The sequence below is a fragment of the Sinohyriopsis cumingii genome, unplaced genomic scaffold (genome assembly GCF_028554795.1).
Source record: "Sinohyriopsis cumingii isolate HCF-2022 unplaced genomic scaffold, ASM2855479v2 utg003754l, whole genome shotgun sequence".
Lineage (NCBI taxonomy): Eukaryota > Metazoa > Mollusca > Bivalvia > Unionida > Unionidae > Sinohyriopsis > Sinohyriopsis cumingii.
This window is the reverse complement of record NW_028316584.1, coordinates 63,455-85,301: the sequence shown is the minus strand read 5'-3', so window position 1 is coordinate 85,301 and position 21,847 is coordinate 63,455. Positions and strand designations below refer to the sequence as shown.

Genomic DNA, 21,847 nt, shown 5'->3' with positions numbered 1-21,847 from the left:
TCAACTATAAATTAAAGAATCATTACTGTCATTTAATCAGTTCATAAAGGCAGCCAACACTGATGTCAGTAAAGTACCTTTCATTCATTTAATTACACTGACACACTGGATTAAAATCATAGTGAGCCGCTCGTTATGATCTAGATTGAGTAAACTCATTGCAACAAAACTGCTTACAACACTGCTAATTGATCATACTGGCTTTCTTTTGTTTGACGTGTTTTGATTTGCCGATAATTTGGTCGCTAATAGCCCAATATGCAGTCAAGGGGTAACAGGATGTAAATGTATACCCGAAGAGGGGTAGAATCAAGTATTCAGTATGCCTGGAGGGCATGATTGGCCAAATAAAGGTAGATATAGTGATTAAAGGTCAAAAATAAGGACTAGCCTGACTTTTTTAAAAAGCATTTGTCCTGGACTAGCGACTTGGAAAAATTTTCTTGCCTGACTTCAAAAATGACTAGTCCAGGACGTCGGGCGATGGAATTTGCTCAGCCCTGATTTTAATATTAACTATGTGAAATCAAAGTACCCTGGCATATATTTTTTTTAAACTGCCTTCCCTGGGTACCATGTATATTTAAAAGGAGCAGCCCTAAATGTTTTGGTCAAAACATAAGGGATGGAGTGCCTGCATAGTTATTTCATTTGGGGTAAAATTATGGATAAAACTGCTCTAAGTTATATACAGCCTAAATGCTCACATCTGTATATCAGTGAAAGGCAGCAGGGCAGAATGATACTAAGCCCAGACCGTTGTCTTTAAGATGAAATAATTACCACCACTTTATTCATTTTTCTTACCTGATGGTCAAGGTTACAACTTTTAATGCCATTAACCAGGTGACTACTTCTGAAAGCATCAAGCTTGTGGCTATTCTGACTTCTGTCATCAAACAAATCATTCCGACTGGTATCATTATGGTAAACATCCTGCCTACTGCCATAAACCTGGTCAACATTATCAAGCCAGTCACTGACAGACATCATGATGGTCAACATTCCAATTGCTGTCCTTAAGCTGGCTATTCTGACTGGCATCACAAAGGTCAACATTCTGACTGATGTCCTTAAGCTGGCCATTTTCACTGGCTCCATGAAGTTAAAAAATCCAACTGGTGTCTTCAAGCTGGTCATTTTCATTGGCTGCATGAAGTTCAAAACTCCAGCTGTTGTAACAAGCTGGCTATTCTCACCAGCCTCATTAACTTTAACAATGCAACTCCTGTCTTCAAGCTAACTATTATGTCTGGCATCACACAGGTTAACACTCTGAATGCTGTCAGCAAGCTGACTATTCTGGCTAGCATTTTAAAGGTTGACATTCTGATTGTTGTCCTGAAGCTTACCATTCCACAATCGTTATCATCTTGAAGATCACTGTTGGAGTAGTCATATTCTAAATCAAACAATTGGATGAATTCAAGTCATTTGTAACCTGAGAACCCAAATTTGAGGCTTGTGTTTAATTAAAAGCATGGAACATGAAAACAAATGCCAAAAATATTTTTGAGAAAATCAATTTAGAAAAGTAAACAAAGATATTATGTGAGAATACTTTAATACTAACAGAATATGGCTATAACTCAAGTCATCAGTATAGTAGTACCCCTCTTGTACGGCCACCCTGACCAGCGGCCACCTGCTTCTTATGGCCAGAATCCTTTGGCACTGACAAGTTTGTATTCAAAAGTACTTCACAAGAATGGCCACCCCTCTAACGTGACCAGCAGAAAGCACATTAGTACGCAAATGGGAAAGGTTCCAATCACGAGCGGCCACTTTTTAAAATTTAGTATCCAGAGCTGGCTTACTACATACATTACATATACTTTTTACAAAAATTTAGAGCCTCTCTAGAAAGGCAACCCATCTTATAAGGCCACTTTCTCAGTGCAGAAGGAGTAACTGTATAAGAGGGGGACCACTGTATACTGAAACTAGTTGGGTAAGTATTGCTGGGCAACAAATATCACATTTCACTGTCCCTTAAACTGAAGCATATGACACAGATGGTCCTGGACCTCAGACCACAGCAGATTTCGTGTCCTGGAAGCTTTAACAGTTGTATAATATGACTTTTAAAAATGACTGCATTTTATTAGTTTAGAATTAATTGCGAGATATCAGTTTGTATTTACTGTACCTTTTACATTATTATGCAACCCTATCAAGCAAATTACACAAACAGAGATACTGTCCAGCATCAAGAAGAATATATGCCAGCACAAAGGTGATCACCCAAAAGCCGGCATATTATATTTGACTTATTCTTAGATTCTATCAAGTCAACAATTGATGACATCAAAAAAAAAGCATAGACAATGGTTGGTCATACCTGCCGAATCAGCAGACCTAACCCACTCATGCCACAATGAATATCAACAAGTCAATGATACCACATTTATGTGGTTCTCAGACATGTCAGTGCATGTTATAATAAAGGTAAACAGACACAAGTTATTACATAGATTCATGATTTATTTCAACCATTATGAATATACAGTACATGTGCAGCTAGCAAATACATGTACATATATTGTACAAGGTACTATGATGACATTGCAAAATAAAAATGCGCACAATTAAATTATCCAGAATATTCTTTAATCCTGACATATTCACTGGGAAAGATTAGGTGTCTGGATTAACAAGGTTCCACTGCAATTCATGGAATACAAATGAATGAATTATTAAAATGAATTATTCTGAACCAAAAATCAGATAAGAATAAAACTATTATCAAAATATTAGCTGATACACTGAAATCTGCAAGAGGCACAACTCTCTCATAACGCCTTTGGCTGTAATAATTTTGAACAAGATTCCCTCAAAGGAACTGATGTTGTACTGTCTGAAAAAAAAAGTTATAGGCATTCAATACAAGGGCATATCTTCCTTTAACTGCCAAGTCTTGAAACCATCTCTAACATTCTTCAGCAATAAAAAATATTCAAATTAGCTGCTGTGGTCCATGTATTGGCTGTCAGATTGGCACCATTATCAGTTAGAAACAGACAGACCTCACAAGACATATTCTGGTGGAAAGCCCTTATTGATATACCATTCCATTCTGCAATAACAAACTTGTGGTAATGAGCAAATGGTCAACACCATTCCATATGATCTCTTGGTCTCTGACCAGCAGAGATAAAAATAATTGTCTGATTATTATTTGTAAATTCAATTTTACACTAATACAGCACCAACATGGGTGCAAATAAATCAGGGTTCTCAACAGATTTCAAAACTGAATAGTCAGCTGACCCTTGATTCCAAAAACCTCAAAAAGTCAAATTAAAATCTCAAAGAGTCAAAATGATATCTTGAGAGTCGATTCATTTTATGAGCCCATAACTGATTTCTCATCATTGGTGGAAAGAAATGTATAAGATTTCTTGTCACATGCTGAATAATGAGAAATACTTGTACAATATTTTGTAAGAAACATACAATCTGAATATTGTGAGCATATTTCTCTTTCTAACGATGTGGTAATGTGTATATTTTGTATATGAAACAGAGGATTATTTTAGACTTTATTATATTTTGAAGTCCTCAACATATTCAATTATGATCTGATCAAATCATTTTATATGCAAACATATACCCATACAACTATGAAGGTTATATATTATTCAGATATCAAGGATGTACATCACAGAATTGTCAGCTCACTTTTCCACTCATTCTTAAATATTGTAACAATCAGAGACTGACTATCCCTCCTTCTTCTCAGAGCTGGCACTATCTCTCTGTTTCTTTGGAGTCTGATGGTCAGAAAATTCTTCACCGGCTGGTCATTTCCAAGACGAAGACAGAAAAGAACATCTACTTCTTTACACCATTGTGATTTTAAAGTTCACATGTATGCGCTGAGTGTTGCGTCTGTTCAGTTTTTTCTGAAAGAGCCATTATTTAAAGTGCTCAAGGTCTAAACGTTTTGCTGACTAAAGCAAATTATTCATCAATAAAACATAATCCCGCACTCAAAATTGGCTTCCTAAGAAGCCATATATTCCTGTTTTGTCCTAATGATTATAATTTAAAGTACAAACAAATGCCGATATTTTATCCAAAATGAATCCAATGAAGTCATAAATGATTGCGAAGTTTTAAACATTCTACCAAATGAAGCAAATTAATTGCCACTAAAGTTATTAAAGTTGGTCCACACCTTCGTGAGCTGCCATATGCTCCAGTTCTGGCCAGTTGATTATAATTTGATGTCCAGACAGACCACTTCTGATATGTGATCAAAAGGCGGTCCATTTGTGTCGTAATTGTTTCTCTTCCTCCATAATAAACTTAAAACGTAATCTCAAAACAGTTCAATTGAATTCAGTCACATCAAAGCGTTAGCCCAGCCCAGTTCATATATATCTTCCATTGGTACGATATTATTGGTTGTCAAGGTGTAGACTGTTCTTGAGTAGATGTCAATGAGTGCCTCCTACAGCAGATTTATTATGGACAGCACACTCGTAGTAAGAAAGTAAGCCAGAGGCGAACCAAAGATAATTAAGACTGATGCTCCAGCCCATATCTATGTGCATCAAAGAAAAAGCACAAGTCAGAATTTTGGGTAGCACACTAAAAATGGGTCATATTTAAATTCCACATGTCAAAACACATCTATTAAAAACCCTGTAAATATTAAAACAAATTCGCAAAGAAAAAAATGATAAGTGTGAGTGAAGTATTTATAAATTCACACTTAAGCAGTGACTGAATGAATAGGCACTGTATCACATATGCCAGTGACAAGTTTTAAATTAATATAGTTTTGCTGATCTTTCATGCAGAAATGTCCAGGAATTCCAACTCAAATCCACTACCTAACTAAAGGTTCTGTAAGTCTGGATCATATTTTTTTCAAACTGATGGGCCAGTTATGCTGGCACACATTGAATTAAAAAAAAGGACCATTAAGATCAGACCATGCTAAATTACCTATCCTAGATAGATGTATAAACAAAAAGAATTAGATCCTGTTGTATACATACCTTTTTGGGCAGAATAATAGATATCAACTGAAAAAAAAGAAACAGACATCAATTGAATGCTATAAGAAGCCATTAAATTAATATACATTAATACACATACCACGTCAGCCAATTCTGCATGTCGAGTAATTCTGCACAATGATACAATATTCCTGTAAACATCGGATCACTTGTCGTTTATATATAGAAAATCCAATTTGTATCAAGAAACAATGATTGTCCTTTAATTAAAAAAAGTAATATCCATAAAGTCTACAAAATAATCGCACATTTCCACCCTAAATGCATATGAAAGTGTGATTTCTAAATATCAACATACAGGCCCACTCCATGACCTTTTTGTTGTTGTTGCTCTCGTAGAGTTGAACGCCATTTTTCAGCACACGATAGGCTATACATGGCGGCCAGTGTTAATGGTGGAGGAAGAACCCAGGAAAACCCTGGAAAGAACCACTGACCCACAAGAAGCTACTGGCAAGCTTTCTCACATACCACATTGGCTGAATCGGAGACTCGAACCCACGCAGACAGAGGTGAGATGGCAATGATCCGCAACGGAGAGCGCTTTAGACCACTCAGCCACTCGGGGCCCCATGACCTTTTTGAACCTGTAATCCAGAAAATCCTATTTATATATATCTTTTAGAATCATGCAAACAAATACATCAAATAAAAGATGGAAATGTATACCTTAAAACGATATTAGACCCAACAAATCTATTACTTTCAATACATGACTGTGACCTTGACCTCTTAGAAATAGGAGCATTTGGAAAAGGTCTGTCTTGATTCTGATGCTTATTTTTCAGTTTGTATCAATCAGAAATAATGTGTCCTTTTTACTTGCAGTAGGCACACGTAGGAAGAGACAAGGATCTAGAATCAAGCTTCTCCAAAGTTTGATTTTCAGAAGTTGTGCCAGTCTGAGTTTTAGAAGGGCTTGTATTAGGCTGAAATACTTTTCTGCCGAAGTCTTATTTACAAAAGGAACTTTATGAGTTAAAGAATACTCATCAGCAGCACGAGCAGCATTTTCCAAGGTTTCAATCTGATGCTCATCAAGATAAGACTTAATGTCACTATGGACACAGTTTTTGAACTCTTCAAGTAATATAAGTGGTTTGAGACTTTCATAATCGTGCTCAACTTTCTTGGCTAAGAACCATCTATCAAATAATTGCTCTTTTTCTCTACCAAATTCGACATGAGTTTGTCCGGCTTCTTTTCTATCGTTTCTGAATTTTTGCCGATAAGCTTCAGGACTAACTCAAAACCCCTTAGGATGCAATCTTCAACTACATCATAGTCACCACTTTGGTGAACTGACAGTGAATTATAAATATCACTAGCCTTACCAGTGAGTACACATTGTAATAACTGAGCCCAGTCTCCCTTGGCCATTTCAATGTTTCAACAACTTTTTCAAAACAAATAAAATATTCATCTACTTCTCTTTCTCTGAAAGGGGGCACTAACCTAATGTTCATTGCAAGATCAAAACTTAAATCTGAATTTGAAGTACGAATGTGTTTTTCACTTGCCAGTTCCATTTCTTTCATTTTACATTAATATTCCCTTTCTACCTTCTCTCTCTCCTTATCTGTTTTTCTTGTAACTGAATTTGCATCTGTTCTTTTTGTAATTCCATTTGACTTTCTTTCTCTCTTTCCTGTCTCTCTCTCTCCTCTTTTTCATATTGTAGCTGCAAATGTTTTTCTTGCTTTCTTTTTCTTTTTCCAGTTGCAACTGCATTTGCATTTGTTTTTCTCTTTCTTCTTTCTGAAGCTCCAGCTACCTCAACTCCTATTCCATCTTGTATTTTAATTCTAATTCCTTCATTTCTGTGTCAGATTCTGATACAAACATACTGACTGAAACCAAAGCACTTTTATCCAAACCATTCTTTTTTTTTTTTTACCGAATACTGAACCAAAATATTTATTTCCTGTTTCGTTAAGAAAGCCTTTACTTCAGAAAGATCGTATTTTCTGGCAAGTTGAATCAAATCATCTTTTTTGAAAAAATCTAATTCTTCCTGGGTAGGATTTGGAAGAAAGATTTCCACTTTTGATGCCATTTTAGAAAAAGCTTGTCGATCTCATTAAAGGTTTCAAAAACTAGGGGAATTCAAATTTCAAAAAAGTTTTCTGAAATGTTTTAGCCAAAATTCAAATATCCACAAGGACGAGCGCCCAATTTCTATGTTACGTGTTTAGGCTCAAATAAACAGTAACACAGATAGAGTGAAAACAACAAGCTTTTTAAAATTTAACAATTTATTTTCCTGGAAAGTTTTGTAAAAATGAAAAAAGGAGAAGAACTTACGGTTTCAAGAATCAAATCCAAAAATAATCTAAGAATAATCCACAAATTAAATAACAAAAGTCCTAGTAATAAATGTTCTAATAATTTCAAATTCGAATCCTGATGTAAACTCCAAGATGGATGATGATGACGTATGCTGTAGTCAGTACTGTACTTATCTATAGTTCCATGTAGAAATACAAATAATGGCACTCCGATGTTGGAAATCCAAATTAAGTTTGTGAGCAACGTCTTTCCAAAATTTCTGTGTGAGCACTCCTCAAAATATTTCCAGAGAATAAAGAATTAATCCTTTTGAAATCCAACTGATCTGAAGAATTATTATAGCTCAAATCTGGCTACAACAAATTAACTTGACATCAGTATGAAAAGCCCAAAACTGAGAAATCTCTCTCAAAACAAAGATTATATTGTATCATAAGACACTGTTTCGAAATTCCCCCAAGTTGTGAAATCAGAGGGGGGTCACATGATCACGTTTATATCACATACACAGAATATGGCCTTGATTAGTCCAATGATTTTATTCTCAGAACACAAATTTTACAAAAAAGTGTTTACTTCTTAACTCACGTAGTCCCATCATGACCTTGACAACAACCATTCATTTTAAAATAAAATAGAACTTTGTTTACTAATTTTGAATCCAGGTCAGAATTTAGATCAACACCTGTTGTTTATAAACTAACAGTCAAGGTCAAACAATTTTCTGAAAAAGCATCATCTCTAGTGAATAAATTTACATTACAATAGCATGTAAGAAAATAAAAATTTAAAACTGACAAACAAACAATTAAAATGAAATATATACATATTAAATCAGATATACGTAACAATATTTATTGTGAAAACGACCGAAAATCTGTAAATGTTGCAGCAATTTAAAGAAAATCAGATTCACTACGTGGAGAGCAAGTCAATGTGGTAGTCACGTGACACGAACTAAAACAACGCTGATACGTGCTCGGTACTTCTTGAAAATGGTTCCCCCCTCCCCTCCCCCGCGCTGCGATACCTACAGGTTTCTGGTTATTGTTCTCAAAATAAATATGTTCAGAATTAAGCGAACATTATATTTATTTAATTACATACATTAAGTGACTTCTTTATAATATGTCCAACTTCTATGTACAACAACTTTGGAAATTTGTTTATTGTCAATATCATGTGACTATATGACCTCTGATGTCATTGACATGTTGGTTGCAAGAGTTGTACAGTCATGTGACTCGGGATGCAAATGGCAAGATCCAGGTCAAATTTCAGCAACAATGTACTTTCGTGTCGTCTGTCAGCAGATTAAAGACATGACAAGTATTTTTTTAGAAAAATCTTATTCTTATCAATTTCATGCAGGTAGATCTTAATGAAAGGCTGCTAAAGTTTGCTGGGATGGCTAGTAAGCAGCTACCCCATGCTAACACCAGATGGTGTCGGTGAATTCCAACTTTTCAATAGGGAATGGACTCTACACCCCATAATTATCATAATATCAAAAATGGGGTGACAAGGGTCATAGGAAACAGACTACATTTACAAGAACAAAATTTAGTAAAATATATCCATATTAGAAATTTGAAAAGCGTTCAGTTCGTTTTCTGATTAATCAGTAGTTGTAAAAAAATATTTCTGGTAATGAAATCATGTCTTTGGCTATCTTGGTTAAAAGCTGAATTTGTAGCTGTCAGTCTGTGCTTATAGTATTGTAAGTGCATATTCATGCAGATTTTTAGTTGTTGTTGTTGTGGGGTTTAACGCCATTTTTCAGCACAATAGGCTATACATGGCGGCCAGTATTAATGGTGGAGGAAGAACCCGGAAAACCCCGGAAAGAACCACCGACCCACGAGAAGCTACTGGCAAGCTTTCTCACATGCCCCCATTGGCTGAATCTTAGACTCGAACCGCCGCAGGCAGATTTTTAGTAATTTTGCTTTTATTAAATTGTGTGGGAAGTTGTTTCATTTGTTTTCGATCTTTGTGGAAAATATTATTCTATTTTCCAGTCTAAGTTTTGTTTAAAATTGTTTCCAAAACAACTTCATCAATATTGAGGTCATTATATACTGGGCTATAATTGCTAGCTTTTGGATTCTTCTGAATCTCATCTTTTATAAACAAGGAACGGTGGTCCCAAGCCATAAGCATAGTCTGCTGTTTAAGTGTCTCGCACACCCTATTTCCACCAGAGAGGCTGTCATACACAAACACTGTACCGTAAATAAACACAATTCCTCCAGGAACCAAAACTATAAAGACTGAAGAAATTACTTCCACTACCATTATCACACTCGTTAGCAATATAATCTTATTTATTTACTTGCTGAATTAATAAATAAAAAAGGAATAATCACTCAGTGAATCATTAATAATGCTTTTCACAGCTAATATCATTTTAGCAAAGTACATATACAACTACAGGGCTGAGCAAATCCCATAGCCCGACGTCCAAACTAGTCACTTTTGAAGTCGAGCAAGTAAAATTTTCCAAGTCGCTAGTCCGAGACAAGTGCTTTTTAAAAAAGTCAGGCTAGTCCTTTTTTCATGCTTTAATCACTATACCTGCCTTTATTTGGCCAATCGTGCTCTCTGGGCATACTGAATACTTGATTCTACCCCTCTTCGTGTATACATTTACATCCTTTTACCGCTTGACTGCATATTGGGCTAAGTGATCAAATTATCGGCAAATCAAAACACGTCAAACAAAAGAAAGCCAGTATGATTAATTAGCAGTGTTGTAAGCGGTTTTGTTGCAATGAGTTTACTCAGTCTAGATCATAATGAGCGGCTCACTATGATTTTAATCCAGCTAGTCACTGTAATTAAATTAATGAAATGTACTTTACCGACACCAGTGTTGGTTTCCTTTATGAACTGATTAAATGACAGTAATGATTCTTTAATTTATAATTGATTATACAGATGATTAACTTCCACGTGCGATATTGTGTTTGAAGCGAAACAGTTACGCTAATTAATGAGCTGTTTCAGTTCGTATTTAAAAGAGAAAATTGATGTTATGATCACTTTAGAAGTAGTTGTCAAGCAAGCTGATAGTTAGTCCGTGGATGAAATGAGTTTGCTAAATTTTTTTCGCAAGTAAGGTAATAACGGCGATTCGGCGAAGGTAAATTTGTTTGAAAATGGAGGGATAAAACGTAAGACGGATACTGAGTGTGCGGTAGCTACTTCTGAGTGTGAATGAGGATTTAGTTCAATGAACTTAATCAAGACTTCTTTAAGAAATTTCTTAAACCAAAAGAGTTTACAAATGCTAATAAACATTTCTGCAAATGGACCAGAGCTTGAGGACTTTAACTCAGACACAACTATCAACTGCTGGCTTAATGCTGGTGCAGGTGGCAGACATATACATGAACATATTTTCAAATCCATCAGCTAAAACAGATATACATGAACCTGAAGAAGCCAAATGTATAACAACCAATGTTTCTGAAAAATTAAATTCTTTTAAGAAATAATTATGTTGTATATCGTTTTGTTTGTTTTTTCTATGGATTAAGCACATACGTCTCATCAAATCTCGGCAAGTTATTACCATTTTGGGACCAGTGAAAAATAAGGTGGGACTAGTGACAAGTAGGGTGGGACTAGTGAAGAGAAAGGTGGGACTAGTGAATTTTCTGAAACCACTTGTCCTGGACTAGTGGTTTAAAAACAAATTCTCTCAGCCCTGAACTAGTTAAAATGTTGAACTGTGTCAGAGCCATTATGAACAACAAAGAAATTACTAGCCACAATTTTCTTGCAGAATGTCCTCTTTTATCTGCAATATCATGTTTCACAGTCCATATAATTTTGGCTTTCCTAACATCACTTTTACATATGTACTTCGATGTTAGCTGACAGTTCTTAACTGTCTTTTTGACATTATCGCAACAGATGAATGACATTTATCAATAAAATATGATGAAATTGGCAACAATACAAACTCCCCTTATCTGCCCTATAAACATAATAGTACAGTTAAGCTGACTTTGTGTTGTCACAGATTTTGTCGTATTTTATTGATAAAATGTCAGACTCATGTGATTACTATTCTCAGAGTTTGAATAGCATAGTTTTACTGAAGAAGCTTGAAATTGGTACTGCTGGCTGTGACTGTTCAGCCCCAATCTTGCCTTTACTCATTTTTTGTTTTCAGCACCCAATGGCCAATGCCAACTATACTCATGGTCAACAGGTGTTAATAAAATTGTCTTTGTTTCTATTAAAAGGGTCTTCGGATCTTTCATTCAGTGATATAATTTAGTTATTGGTGAGAGAGAAAGTAAGACAGAAAGTTCTAAAAGTAGAACGACAGAGAAGAAAAAAAAGATAGCTCATTTAATTGAAGTGAAATTATTACTTACTGAAATCACGAAGCAAACATAAAATTCAAATGAAAATAATAAGGTTTATTTATAGTAAACAATTAGTTAAATAAGCAGTTACAAATGAATGATATGTATTAGGTGGATGGAGACTAAAATTAGGAAAGTATAAAATAATCTGATAAATGATGTAATTAATGGGGCCAAGCTGAATTTCTTACCATCTTGTACGCCAAAACAAACCATATGATTATATCGTCTTGATAAAGAAACTCTTCTGCTCTAGTACCAAACAATGGTGACTGTACTAAGCTTCAACAACCACAAACAGCAATTCCACCTGACCCAACGCTGGATCGGTCAAAACACATATATAAAATTAAATGTATACACACGCTGCAAATGGACTATCTGACATGCGCAGAGAGCTAACGTGTGCTGATCAGTAAAAATGGTCCGACATAAACAGAGCTTAAAATAAACACTTCAGGTAGAAAAGAAGGGGGCAGGGTAATCTTTGAATTTCAGTGTAAATAAGTCCTAGATTAGCTACATCGTATATTAAAGAACTACTTCAAGTAAATTACACATTCAATTTCCATCCACCATCACACTTGTTTACTTAAGACTAACATTAGGTTGTGTGCAGTTTGGCCACAGCTGCCAGAGTATGAAAAGAGGGTATGTTATGGGGGAAAATAAGGCATATCACAGGGAGAATGGCCAAACTTTTGAGAATTTCAAGCACATTATTCCCAGACGATCAGTCAATATTTAGTGAAAACGAGACTTAAAAATGACGCAAAACCCCCTATTTTAAGTCCCAATCCCCATATTTTTTTTATTTAGTCTCCTTCCTGGCTTTTGAAAAGTTAACAGATACTGTCATGTCGGTCTATTCTGCGCAACGATACGTCATTTCTGTAAACATTCTGTAACGTGCTATTTTGAGTCAAAAATCCATTTTGTATCCAGAAAGAAAAATTATACATTAAGAAAAGTGATATTCATAAAGTGTACAAAAATATCCATCATTTATACTTGAAATGCACATAAAAATGAAGACCCACTCTGTGACCTTCTGGAACCTGTAACCCAGAAAATTTGATTTACTATGCATCTTTTAGAATCATACAAATTAATACATTATATAAAAGATGGAAATGTGTACCTTAAAACAAAACTGTATTTTAATCCAAGTTTCCATTTTTGCAAGAAGTTGTCCCACACATACAAAATCGTCTCCTACACGTTGGGTGTCTGCTTGCTGCTAGAACATAAATTCTCAACAAATTCCCCAGCATATAGTCTCTTTCTAAATTCTGTAGTAGTTTTTCCCCATCAACAAGACATTGTAAACACATTACATCCTATTCATTGTTGTTTCTCTTCCACGTAATCGCTTATTTTTCATAAAATGTTCAACTTTACTAACTTTTTTTCAAGATTGGTTTAGTTCCCTTAATATCTCTTGCCATTTATTGGCATTTTTACGTTGAATTCTGTGGGGCCCCGAGTGGCAGAGTGGTCTAAAGTGCTCATCGTTATGGATCACTGTCATCTCAGCTCTGCGTGAGTTCGAGTCTCAGGCTCAGCTAACATTGGTATGTGAGAAAGCCTGCCTGTAGTTTCTCGTGGGTCAGTGGTTCTTCCCTGGGTTTTCCTGGGTTCTTCCTCCACCAACTATACTGGCCGCCATGTATAGCCTATCTTGTGCTGAAAAATGGCGTTAAAACCCTACAACAACAACAACATTGAATTTTGTAAAACTAGCTATAAACCTGGCCTAATTACTCGACTGAACTGCTGACAGAAACAGTCCAAAGTAATATATTTCATTTCTGTAGCAAGATGGATAAACATTACATCATTTCAAAGTTATGCGCAGAATAGGCCGACATATCGCGAGTCAGGAAAACAGGGTGGTGGTATCCCCTGTGTCCAAAATTAATATTATTTTTAACAGAATATTCTGGTGACAACTGCATCTTTTCAAATGGTGAGCATTGCTGTATTTTATTTTTGTCAATCGCTCAAATTCGGTATGCGTTTTGCTTCAGTACTGGAAACGAAAACCTTAGGTGTGCAGAAATGACTGACAGTAGCGTACGCCAATTTATATTTTTTTAAATTATTGGAGACTGGAGTATACTGTAGTGTACTGGAGTGAAAAGACGCGTCCTATTTTCGTTGTCATTAATGGCTTTGCTGCTTACTGAAGAAGAAAAGAAAACTGCCGCAAATGCAGTCACTCATAATATTAAATTTGGGTATGCAATTCATCCCGCAGTCTAACCCTGGATATTTGCTGATTATTAAGTTCTGCCATTATTTTGAGCACATACTTAAACAATCACATCCAGTAGAGTTTCGGTTAAATCACGGAACTAGTGATCGTGGTCTACCCACAGGGGATCGTATCGTTGCTTACAATTGACCTGTCATACATGTACTGTGTAGTTATTATATAGTAAATGTATGACAGGTCAATTGTAAGCAACGATACGAGCTCCTGTAGGTCTACTACTGAGCACCTTTCAGCCATTTTTTTTTACCGACCATGTTTATACCATAGATAGACAGCCATGTTGAGTAACCAATATCGATATATATACGACTTTACAAAAGTACGATAATTCATTGCAACATTAAATCCGCTTACCATATCCGATAGGCCCAATGCATCTTCATGTCACTGCACTGCCATAACGTTCTTCTAACCGCCATAACTTTTAGCTTATCTGTGCATGCACGATGGGGACCACCCACAACGGTAGTTTGTACTAAACAAGGTGGCTGATGTTCAATTTAGGATGTTTGTGGCATGCAAACTTTTAAATTTTTTAATACACCAGCTGTCATTGTTTGCTTTTCATATTTTATTAAGAAATTGCAACTAATAAGTATTTCCAAATTTGTTTTGCAGTTATATAGCGAAGTTTTGCTCTAAAAAGTGGGGGTTTTTTTTAGGGCTCGTAAGGCTGCTTTATCGGCACTCTGTCATATATATTGCCAAAATTTAGCTCGAATAGAAGATAGGTAAACTTTGAATAATAATTAGACAACCACTTTAATATTAAAATTACATCACTATAGATGAAGTAAAAGCATAACAGAATGAAATTATTCCATACCTGTTTGCATAAGAACATTTCAAAACTTAAGGAGACCAGGTTTTGGTCGCCCTAAAACCATGGTCTACTTAAGGATGAAATTTATTTTCTGCTGATCTCCCTTAGTTGCATTTCCGGGTTATATATATATATATATATATATATATATATATATATATATATATATATATATATATATATATAACGTATACGTCCACTATATACTACACCTAAATTACATTGACAAAAAAGGTACTTAACCATAAAATAATAAAAAATGTTCCAACATGAAATATTGATTAACATTATGGAATGATGTTTCATGTTATTGATTTATTTAAATTATTGTTTAATATTATTGAATGCTATTAATATATTTAGGCATTAACAGGGACCAATATGTTCGCATTTTAATGTGAATGCCAAACAATATGTAATATCCCTTACACTAACACTTTTATAATTTTTGCATACTTTTGTAAAGCATGAATGGTAATGGGTAAATGGGCCACCCCCACCCCACCCCAAAAATTGTTATGTTTTAGCTGTGACATCGATAATGGCGAGAACACACTTTATTAATATGTCAGTGAAGCACAATAGTAGATTTCAAATGAAATGCACTGAATAAATAATTTGTACCTAACGTTAATAGTTAAACACAATTATTCGCAAATCCTGATGCTTGTAACATCCACATCAATCCAACCACAACATTACATAATAAGAATGATATACACCTGCTATCATAAGGGTGAGATGAGTAACTGTTTCTGTACTTGCCATTTAACCTTTGACCCTTCATAGAGACACCAAGGGAGATGGCCACAAATTATACAGTAACACTATTTCCATTGCCTATTATACAGGCAACACATCACAAGAAACTTGGATGTAGTCGGCTACACCTTTGCCATTTTCTATAGACCGAACCAGTGCCATGACTGCACAGTCATCAAAGGTAAAAAGTATTGAAAAACAAACTAGTCAGTAAAACAAGAACATAAAAAGTAAAAATAATTGAAGAGCATGTCTTAAAAATATATCTTATATTCATTTAAATGTGGAATGTATTATAATTCTCGCTTTCTCATTATCACCCAAATGACATGCCATAATAATATACACATCTTGATATGGATGACAATTCAGATTATAAAAATATATTTTTACACACATAGACACACAGACACACACACACACACACACACACACACACACATATATATATATATATAAACGGTACCAGATTATTATTGATGAGGATATTGGTCGCGGTGTAGCAATCACTCCTCAATTAATTTACCATTGTTATTTTCACATTCTGGAATAAATGATGCATCCTTAAGATGACAAGTTAGTGATTTTCTCTTTGTCAACTCATCATTTTCCCATCTTTTGCAGCCCAGAAACCATATGACACTTGACATGTGTGCACAACACCCTACAACCCGAGCACCAACCTTGCAGGGTCAGTACCATCCTTTGATGAAATCTGTGTAATCGTTAGGCTTGTATTGGATCCGCAATGAATTTGTTTTTTTTATGGAGTGGCGAGACTGGATTTTTGCATGTAACAGGCCTGGTAAATCCATGCATACCATAACATCATAAAGCCCCTCATCTGTGAGATGTTCATTTGTATTGCTTGGAGCCTGTTTGACTTGATAAATGCCCATAGTGATGAGAGCCAGGGGAAATCAGTCAGTTCATCAGTAGATATTGCGCTTATTCAGCAAGTTGTTCTCTTGAACCAGGATTTGAACACTGTTCGGTTCCTTTGCTTTTTCAACCATCCTTCTTGCGGTCTCAGCAGTTGATGGATTCATGTTGGCCAGGGGTGGTCAAAATTTATTCATTAATGCATAGATAATTCTAAGGAAATCACCTATATGAGGAACAAGTGTATTTGGCACTACTTTGTTAAAAAACTTCCACTGTTTTACTCGTGCATCTACCATGTGTATTACGCGGTGTATTCAAGAAAGAAGACACTTCCAGGAATTGATCTCTTTTCAAGCCAGTAAGATGGAATTAGTCATCATCAGACAGGGAAGAAGGAACATCAAAGTTAAAATATGACTTTGTTTTAATAAACTCACGCACATTTTGTAATGGTGAGGTAATGTCTGTTCTTGAAAAGTCTTCAGACTCTTTTGTTGCACTGATAGATTGTAAGGCTTCATTACTAAAGTATGAGTTTTCCAAATGAAATTTGCAACATCTACTATATGAATTTATAAATATACTACACTCTACAAAAGACAGGGTAATGGCACAGATTGGGACATTAACATAACAAGCTGATATCGATGCCCATGTGGTATTTTACATACAACACAACGTCTGTGTGTTCTTGGTGTTGATGGAATTTGTAGTTGAATTGTTTGTGCGCTTTTTAAGGCAGCACTTGAAGTAGTTGGTAGCTGAAAATCTGGATCATGGTGACTGACAGATTTCTGTAATATTTACATCAGCAACTAGGCAAACAACATCATCTTGTGTTACTGGCCTTTGCAATAATTCCTCTGTATGCTTTTCTACAATGCCTGTAAGTACTTTTGTTCCAGCTGATGGTTTTACCCTTTTGTAGCACCAGGAACATTGATATGCTTTAGGCATTTCAGATTTTTTTAGAAATTAATTGAACATTTTGATTTTAGACCATTTAATAAACCGTCACATATGGCATAAAGTCTTATATAACACTCATTTATGGTTACTTTTCATTATTTTGCAACTATTCACTTAGGCAATCATATTTATTATAACGCGATGATCGGGGTCCATAAAATCGGATCGCGTTAAAAGCGGGGTCGCGTTAATGCGGGGTTTCACAATATTTAACTTTTTTTCCGAGAACATATACGTGTATACATGTACAATGATCAAAAGTCGGCTTATCATCAGATGAATATTAACTGGAATGCATTAATTAAGATATATTCAAAATAATCGATGGCTAATATATGGCTAATATATTTATAGGTTATTACTGTGCATTAAAAACATTTACTAATTTTTATTTGTTTGAACGATAATACAGATTGACAGATTGACCGATAATACCAGACTATCGCTATATCATGAAAAGTGTATCAACACCGTATGCTACCGTGCCGTTGTGGCATGCAGTTCATCCATAATGGATGTAATTTAATTGAAAATCGTACAGATTTAAAATATTCAATAATTTTGTAATAGTCTGAATTCGTCGTGTAAAATATAGGATGAACAAAATATTGAAACCATTTACTTGCCGTCTGATATCATACGGTCATTGCATGCAGCTATTCCCGGGTCTACATACGGTGTCTGTACAAATTTCATACCGCTAAAATTTTATCATATGCGACAACTGCAAGAATAATTAACAATCAACGCATGATTTCAGCGTGCAAATAACTTTTATTTCAGATTTTGTGAACATCAAAAGAAACGTGAAAACTGCTAAATTAATCGTTGCGCAAAGTGCAAAGTCAGTGTGGTTCCAAATTTAAATTTCATCATTTCTTGAAAAATATATCCAATGACGTTTGCTTCTTTGCCGCGAACTTACTCGCCTTAAATTTGGAATCATCTCCATTGATACGGCGATCAAATTTCTCTGCTTGGGCTTTCAGAATTGGGCCAGAAATTGGAACACCTTCTGAGCGAGCTTGTACAAACCATTGGTACAAAGCTGAATCTAGGACATTGTCATTAGCTAACTTAACCCTTTTACGCTGTAAACCAGTTTCCTCTTCAAGAATGTTGGGTAGACTACGGAGCTTTCCTTCATCTGTTTTCCACCCTCGCAAAGTGGACTCGCTGATTCCTAGATCTCTGGCAAGCTGAGTTTGTTGTTTGCCCTTCTTTAGTTGATCTAGGGCATACAGTTTCTCTTTAGCAGAAAATGACTTGCGTTTTTGAACTTGCTTTTCCATAACAGTAAAATATTTTTTATATAAGCAAACAACGTACACAGATAAAGCTCGATAACTAAGTAATGAAGGCCTGCAATGGTTACGAATCACTTTTTATATAAAGCAAAATTAAGCTGAACGGATGTACAATTTCATACCCTTTTAATTCACAGATAATAAAGTGGATATTATTTACTTTCAACTGTTTGTTGTTTGATCACACCGCCAAGCACAGCATACATGTTGGCGGCTTTCGTCCTTTGATGTTTATTAAATTGTGCGACTCTTGTATCAACCACAGCTTTGTCTGCTGCTTGGCTGTGATTGCAGTTAAATAAGAAGCCCATGTCGGCTATTGTTTGAGCAACGACTGTATACAGATTTCATGGAAGACAATCACAAAGACGATTTACTGGCTTTACTCATGGATCCGTAATAAGTAACACTTCGATAATGTTTACTTCGGCTTAACAATTCAAAAACCTAATTAAACCAGTTTTCTCTTCTAGAGTAGAATACGGAGCTTCACCACAACCTGTTCAAATTGATAAATTTCAGAAGCCAAGCGTTGTACACACTATTTCTCGTACGTTATATATATCGTATTATTTTAGAATTCATACAGGATCACTTCTCCAAAATCACTTAAAGAACCTGGATAAATTGTTAAGTTCCGATCGTTTATTATTAAAAGTCATACGCGAATTCTTCCACCAAATTATAATAAACGTTTTACACACTATTTCTCGTACGTTAAACAAATATTTTCACGGTCCGATAAAAATACACGTAAATGAATTTCAAATTTCAGGAACCATGCCACGATCATATTATTTTAAAAGTCACAACTAATCTCATGCCCAAAATGAAGTTAATTTCTTGTTTTGTTTTTTTTTACTTTTCTCCAAATTTTTTTTCTCCATGTGTGAATGAATATACGAAATTTCGGGAGCCATGCTACGACCGCGTTATATCCGAATTCGCGTTATGGCGGGGCGCGTTATAGCGGGGTTCCACTGTATATTGGTACTCAAGCCTGCAACTTCCACCCACACATTTCTTGTAGTGATGTAGCCTGAAACAGATTGTATGTAGAGTATATAAAAATAAACATCTCAGCTTATTATGCATTAATTGTCATAATTCATGTTTTATATAATAGTTTTATTGTGTAATCATTTATGACATATAACAGAGGCCAACATTTTGTGCTTTTAAATCACTTTGGTCTGAATATATTTTATGCTATATATGTTTCATTGTTAGTAAGTACACCCCCCATTGTTTATTTCCCATACAAAAAAAGGCTACATTTTGTTATTAATTTACTACTGCTGTTATTATTTATTATTACTAGTAGTAGTATTAGTGATATTACTTTTATTCAAGCAAGTTATACTTTGACTAATAGATTGTCACCTGTAAATTTTATGGCATTTTAGTTTTTTGTTTTATTATACCTGATTAGTAAGTGTAGAAAGTTTTGAGGTGCTCTTTTAATGAAATAAAGACATAATGTCATTACAAAAAAAATATGCAGTAATTAGATAAGTATATTGAACTAATAAGTATTTTGGCATAGAAGTAATGCAAATATTATTTTCAGTTACAAAATCATAATTAATTGGCTTCCATCGGGACTGTGGACATTGTTCCCACTGTTTGGACAGTTTATAATTTTAGCAATTGTTATTTTTTTTTAGCAATTGTTAAAAACATCATTAGTGTAGTAAGCAAGTTAACAAAATTTATGTCATTCTTTAAACGACTATTCTTGTTATGGACGAGAGTATCGGAAAATATGATAAAAATTCAGTATGGAAAAATTGAATATAAATATACTTGTATGAAAGTTATACTATCTAAATATGGAAGAATAACCGCTTCACAACATAGGTTCCACTACCATTTTTTTCTGAAGCTGACATGATTGGCCACCCTTGTAATGTTCGATTTTAGATGAATAACATATTGATAAAAATGTTACCATGCTTGAAATAAAAATTAAATTGATTTTTCAATTGTGCATTATTTGTTGTTGGTTTTGCTGAGCTGTTTTCTAATTTTATTTCAAAATTAATTCTAAAAAAGAAAAGAAAAAAAAATTGTAGCGTGCGGGATTTGAACTTGGAGCGATAGGTTTCTGCAATATCTGCTGAATCTTTTGAGCTATTGATACATTCGTGGTTGGATATGTATATCATGCGTATTATATTTTTTCCAAGCTGCTTTATAGCACTGCAGACTATTAGTTGCTATTTGCACATTTAATGATATAATTTTAAAGAATTGGTATTGTTACTATATGAAGAAAGACACAGTTAACAATATTTAATGAAAAAGTACGTAGGTTGTAAACGTTATTTCCAGCAGAAAATTGACAGATTCATTTAAATGACATGTACGGAATTGCGCTGTAATACTAGTGAATTAAACATAGCAAATGGTATCGTGATGATACTGAAGAAAAACCCTTGTTATTAAAGTATAAAATAAATAATATATATGTACTTACCCTATTATTTAAAGCATCCTTTTGCCAAAAATTGGCAACATAAAAATACAATTTCTTTAATGATTAATCCACTTAGTCTTTGTTTATATATAGTTCCAAATGCCCCTTCAGCGCCTCTTCGAAAAATCTTGTTCCCAATGCAATTTAGATAGAATGAAGAAAGAGATAAAGAATGGATAACATTATTTTTGAAATATCTGAATCGTTATTATTCCCGGATTTTTTCTGATATAATAAGGAAGGAAATAATATAGCGCACTCTAGAAATGCAGGTCTAATTGCTCACGCATAGCGATACTTCAGCAGGTACGGTGCAACAGGGAAAACAACAACATTGGCACATAGGCAGCAAAATTAAAGAATTTTTTAATTTTTAGTGATTAGCGCAAACGTGAACACATGAGTTATCAAGAGAACCTAAAAATTTTAATAAAAATTAATCAATGAGTATAAATACCTTGTCTGATCAAGCCTGCGCTTATATCTTATTTCTAGTTTCAAGTTGCTCAAATGTAGCATTTTCTCTTAAATTTCCCATACCAGACCATGTTCAAAGGTCGTATTTTGGTATGAAAAAGAAATTTATGTGCATATTTAAGGCAGAATAGGGTGATTTATACATCGAATAATACAATAAGGCACA

At 34.7% G+C, this 21,847-nt stretch overlaps 1 protein-coding gene across 2 annotated transcripts in view; it reads left to right on the top strand.

Moving 5' to 3' along the window:
* Nucleotides 1-20,706, top strand: part of LOC149769420 (uncharacterized) — a 43,624-nt gene extending 22,918 nt beyond the window's left edge. The window contains exons 4-5 of one of the 2 annotated variants that reach the window (XR_016419156.1): nucleotides 15,654-15,745; nucleotides 16,189-20,706. Coding sequence is in view for 1 of the 2 variants with exons in the window: in XM_089949891.1 (XP_089806017.1) it covers nucleotides 16,189-16,211 (23 nt within the window). In the remaining variant the exon portion in view is untranslated. The remainder of the gene's footprint in view (nucleotides 1-15,653; nucleotides 15,746-16,188) is intronic. The other variant, XM_089949891.1, reaches the window with a different exon arrangement.
* The last annotated feature ends 1,141 nt before the right edge of the window (nucleotides 20,707-21,847 follow it).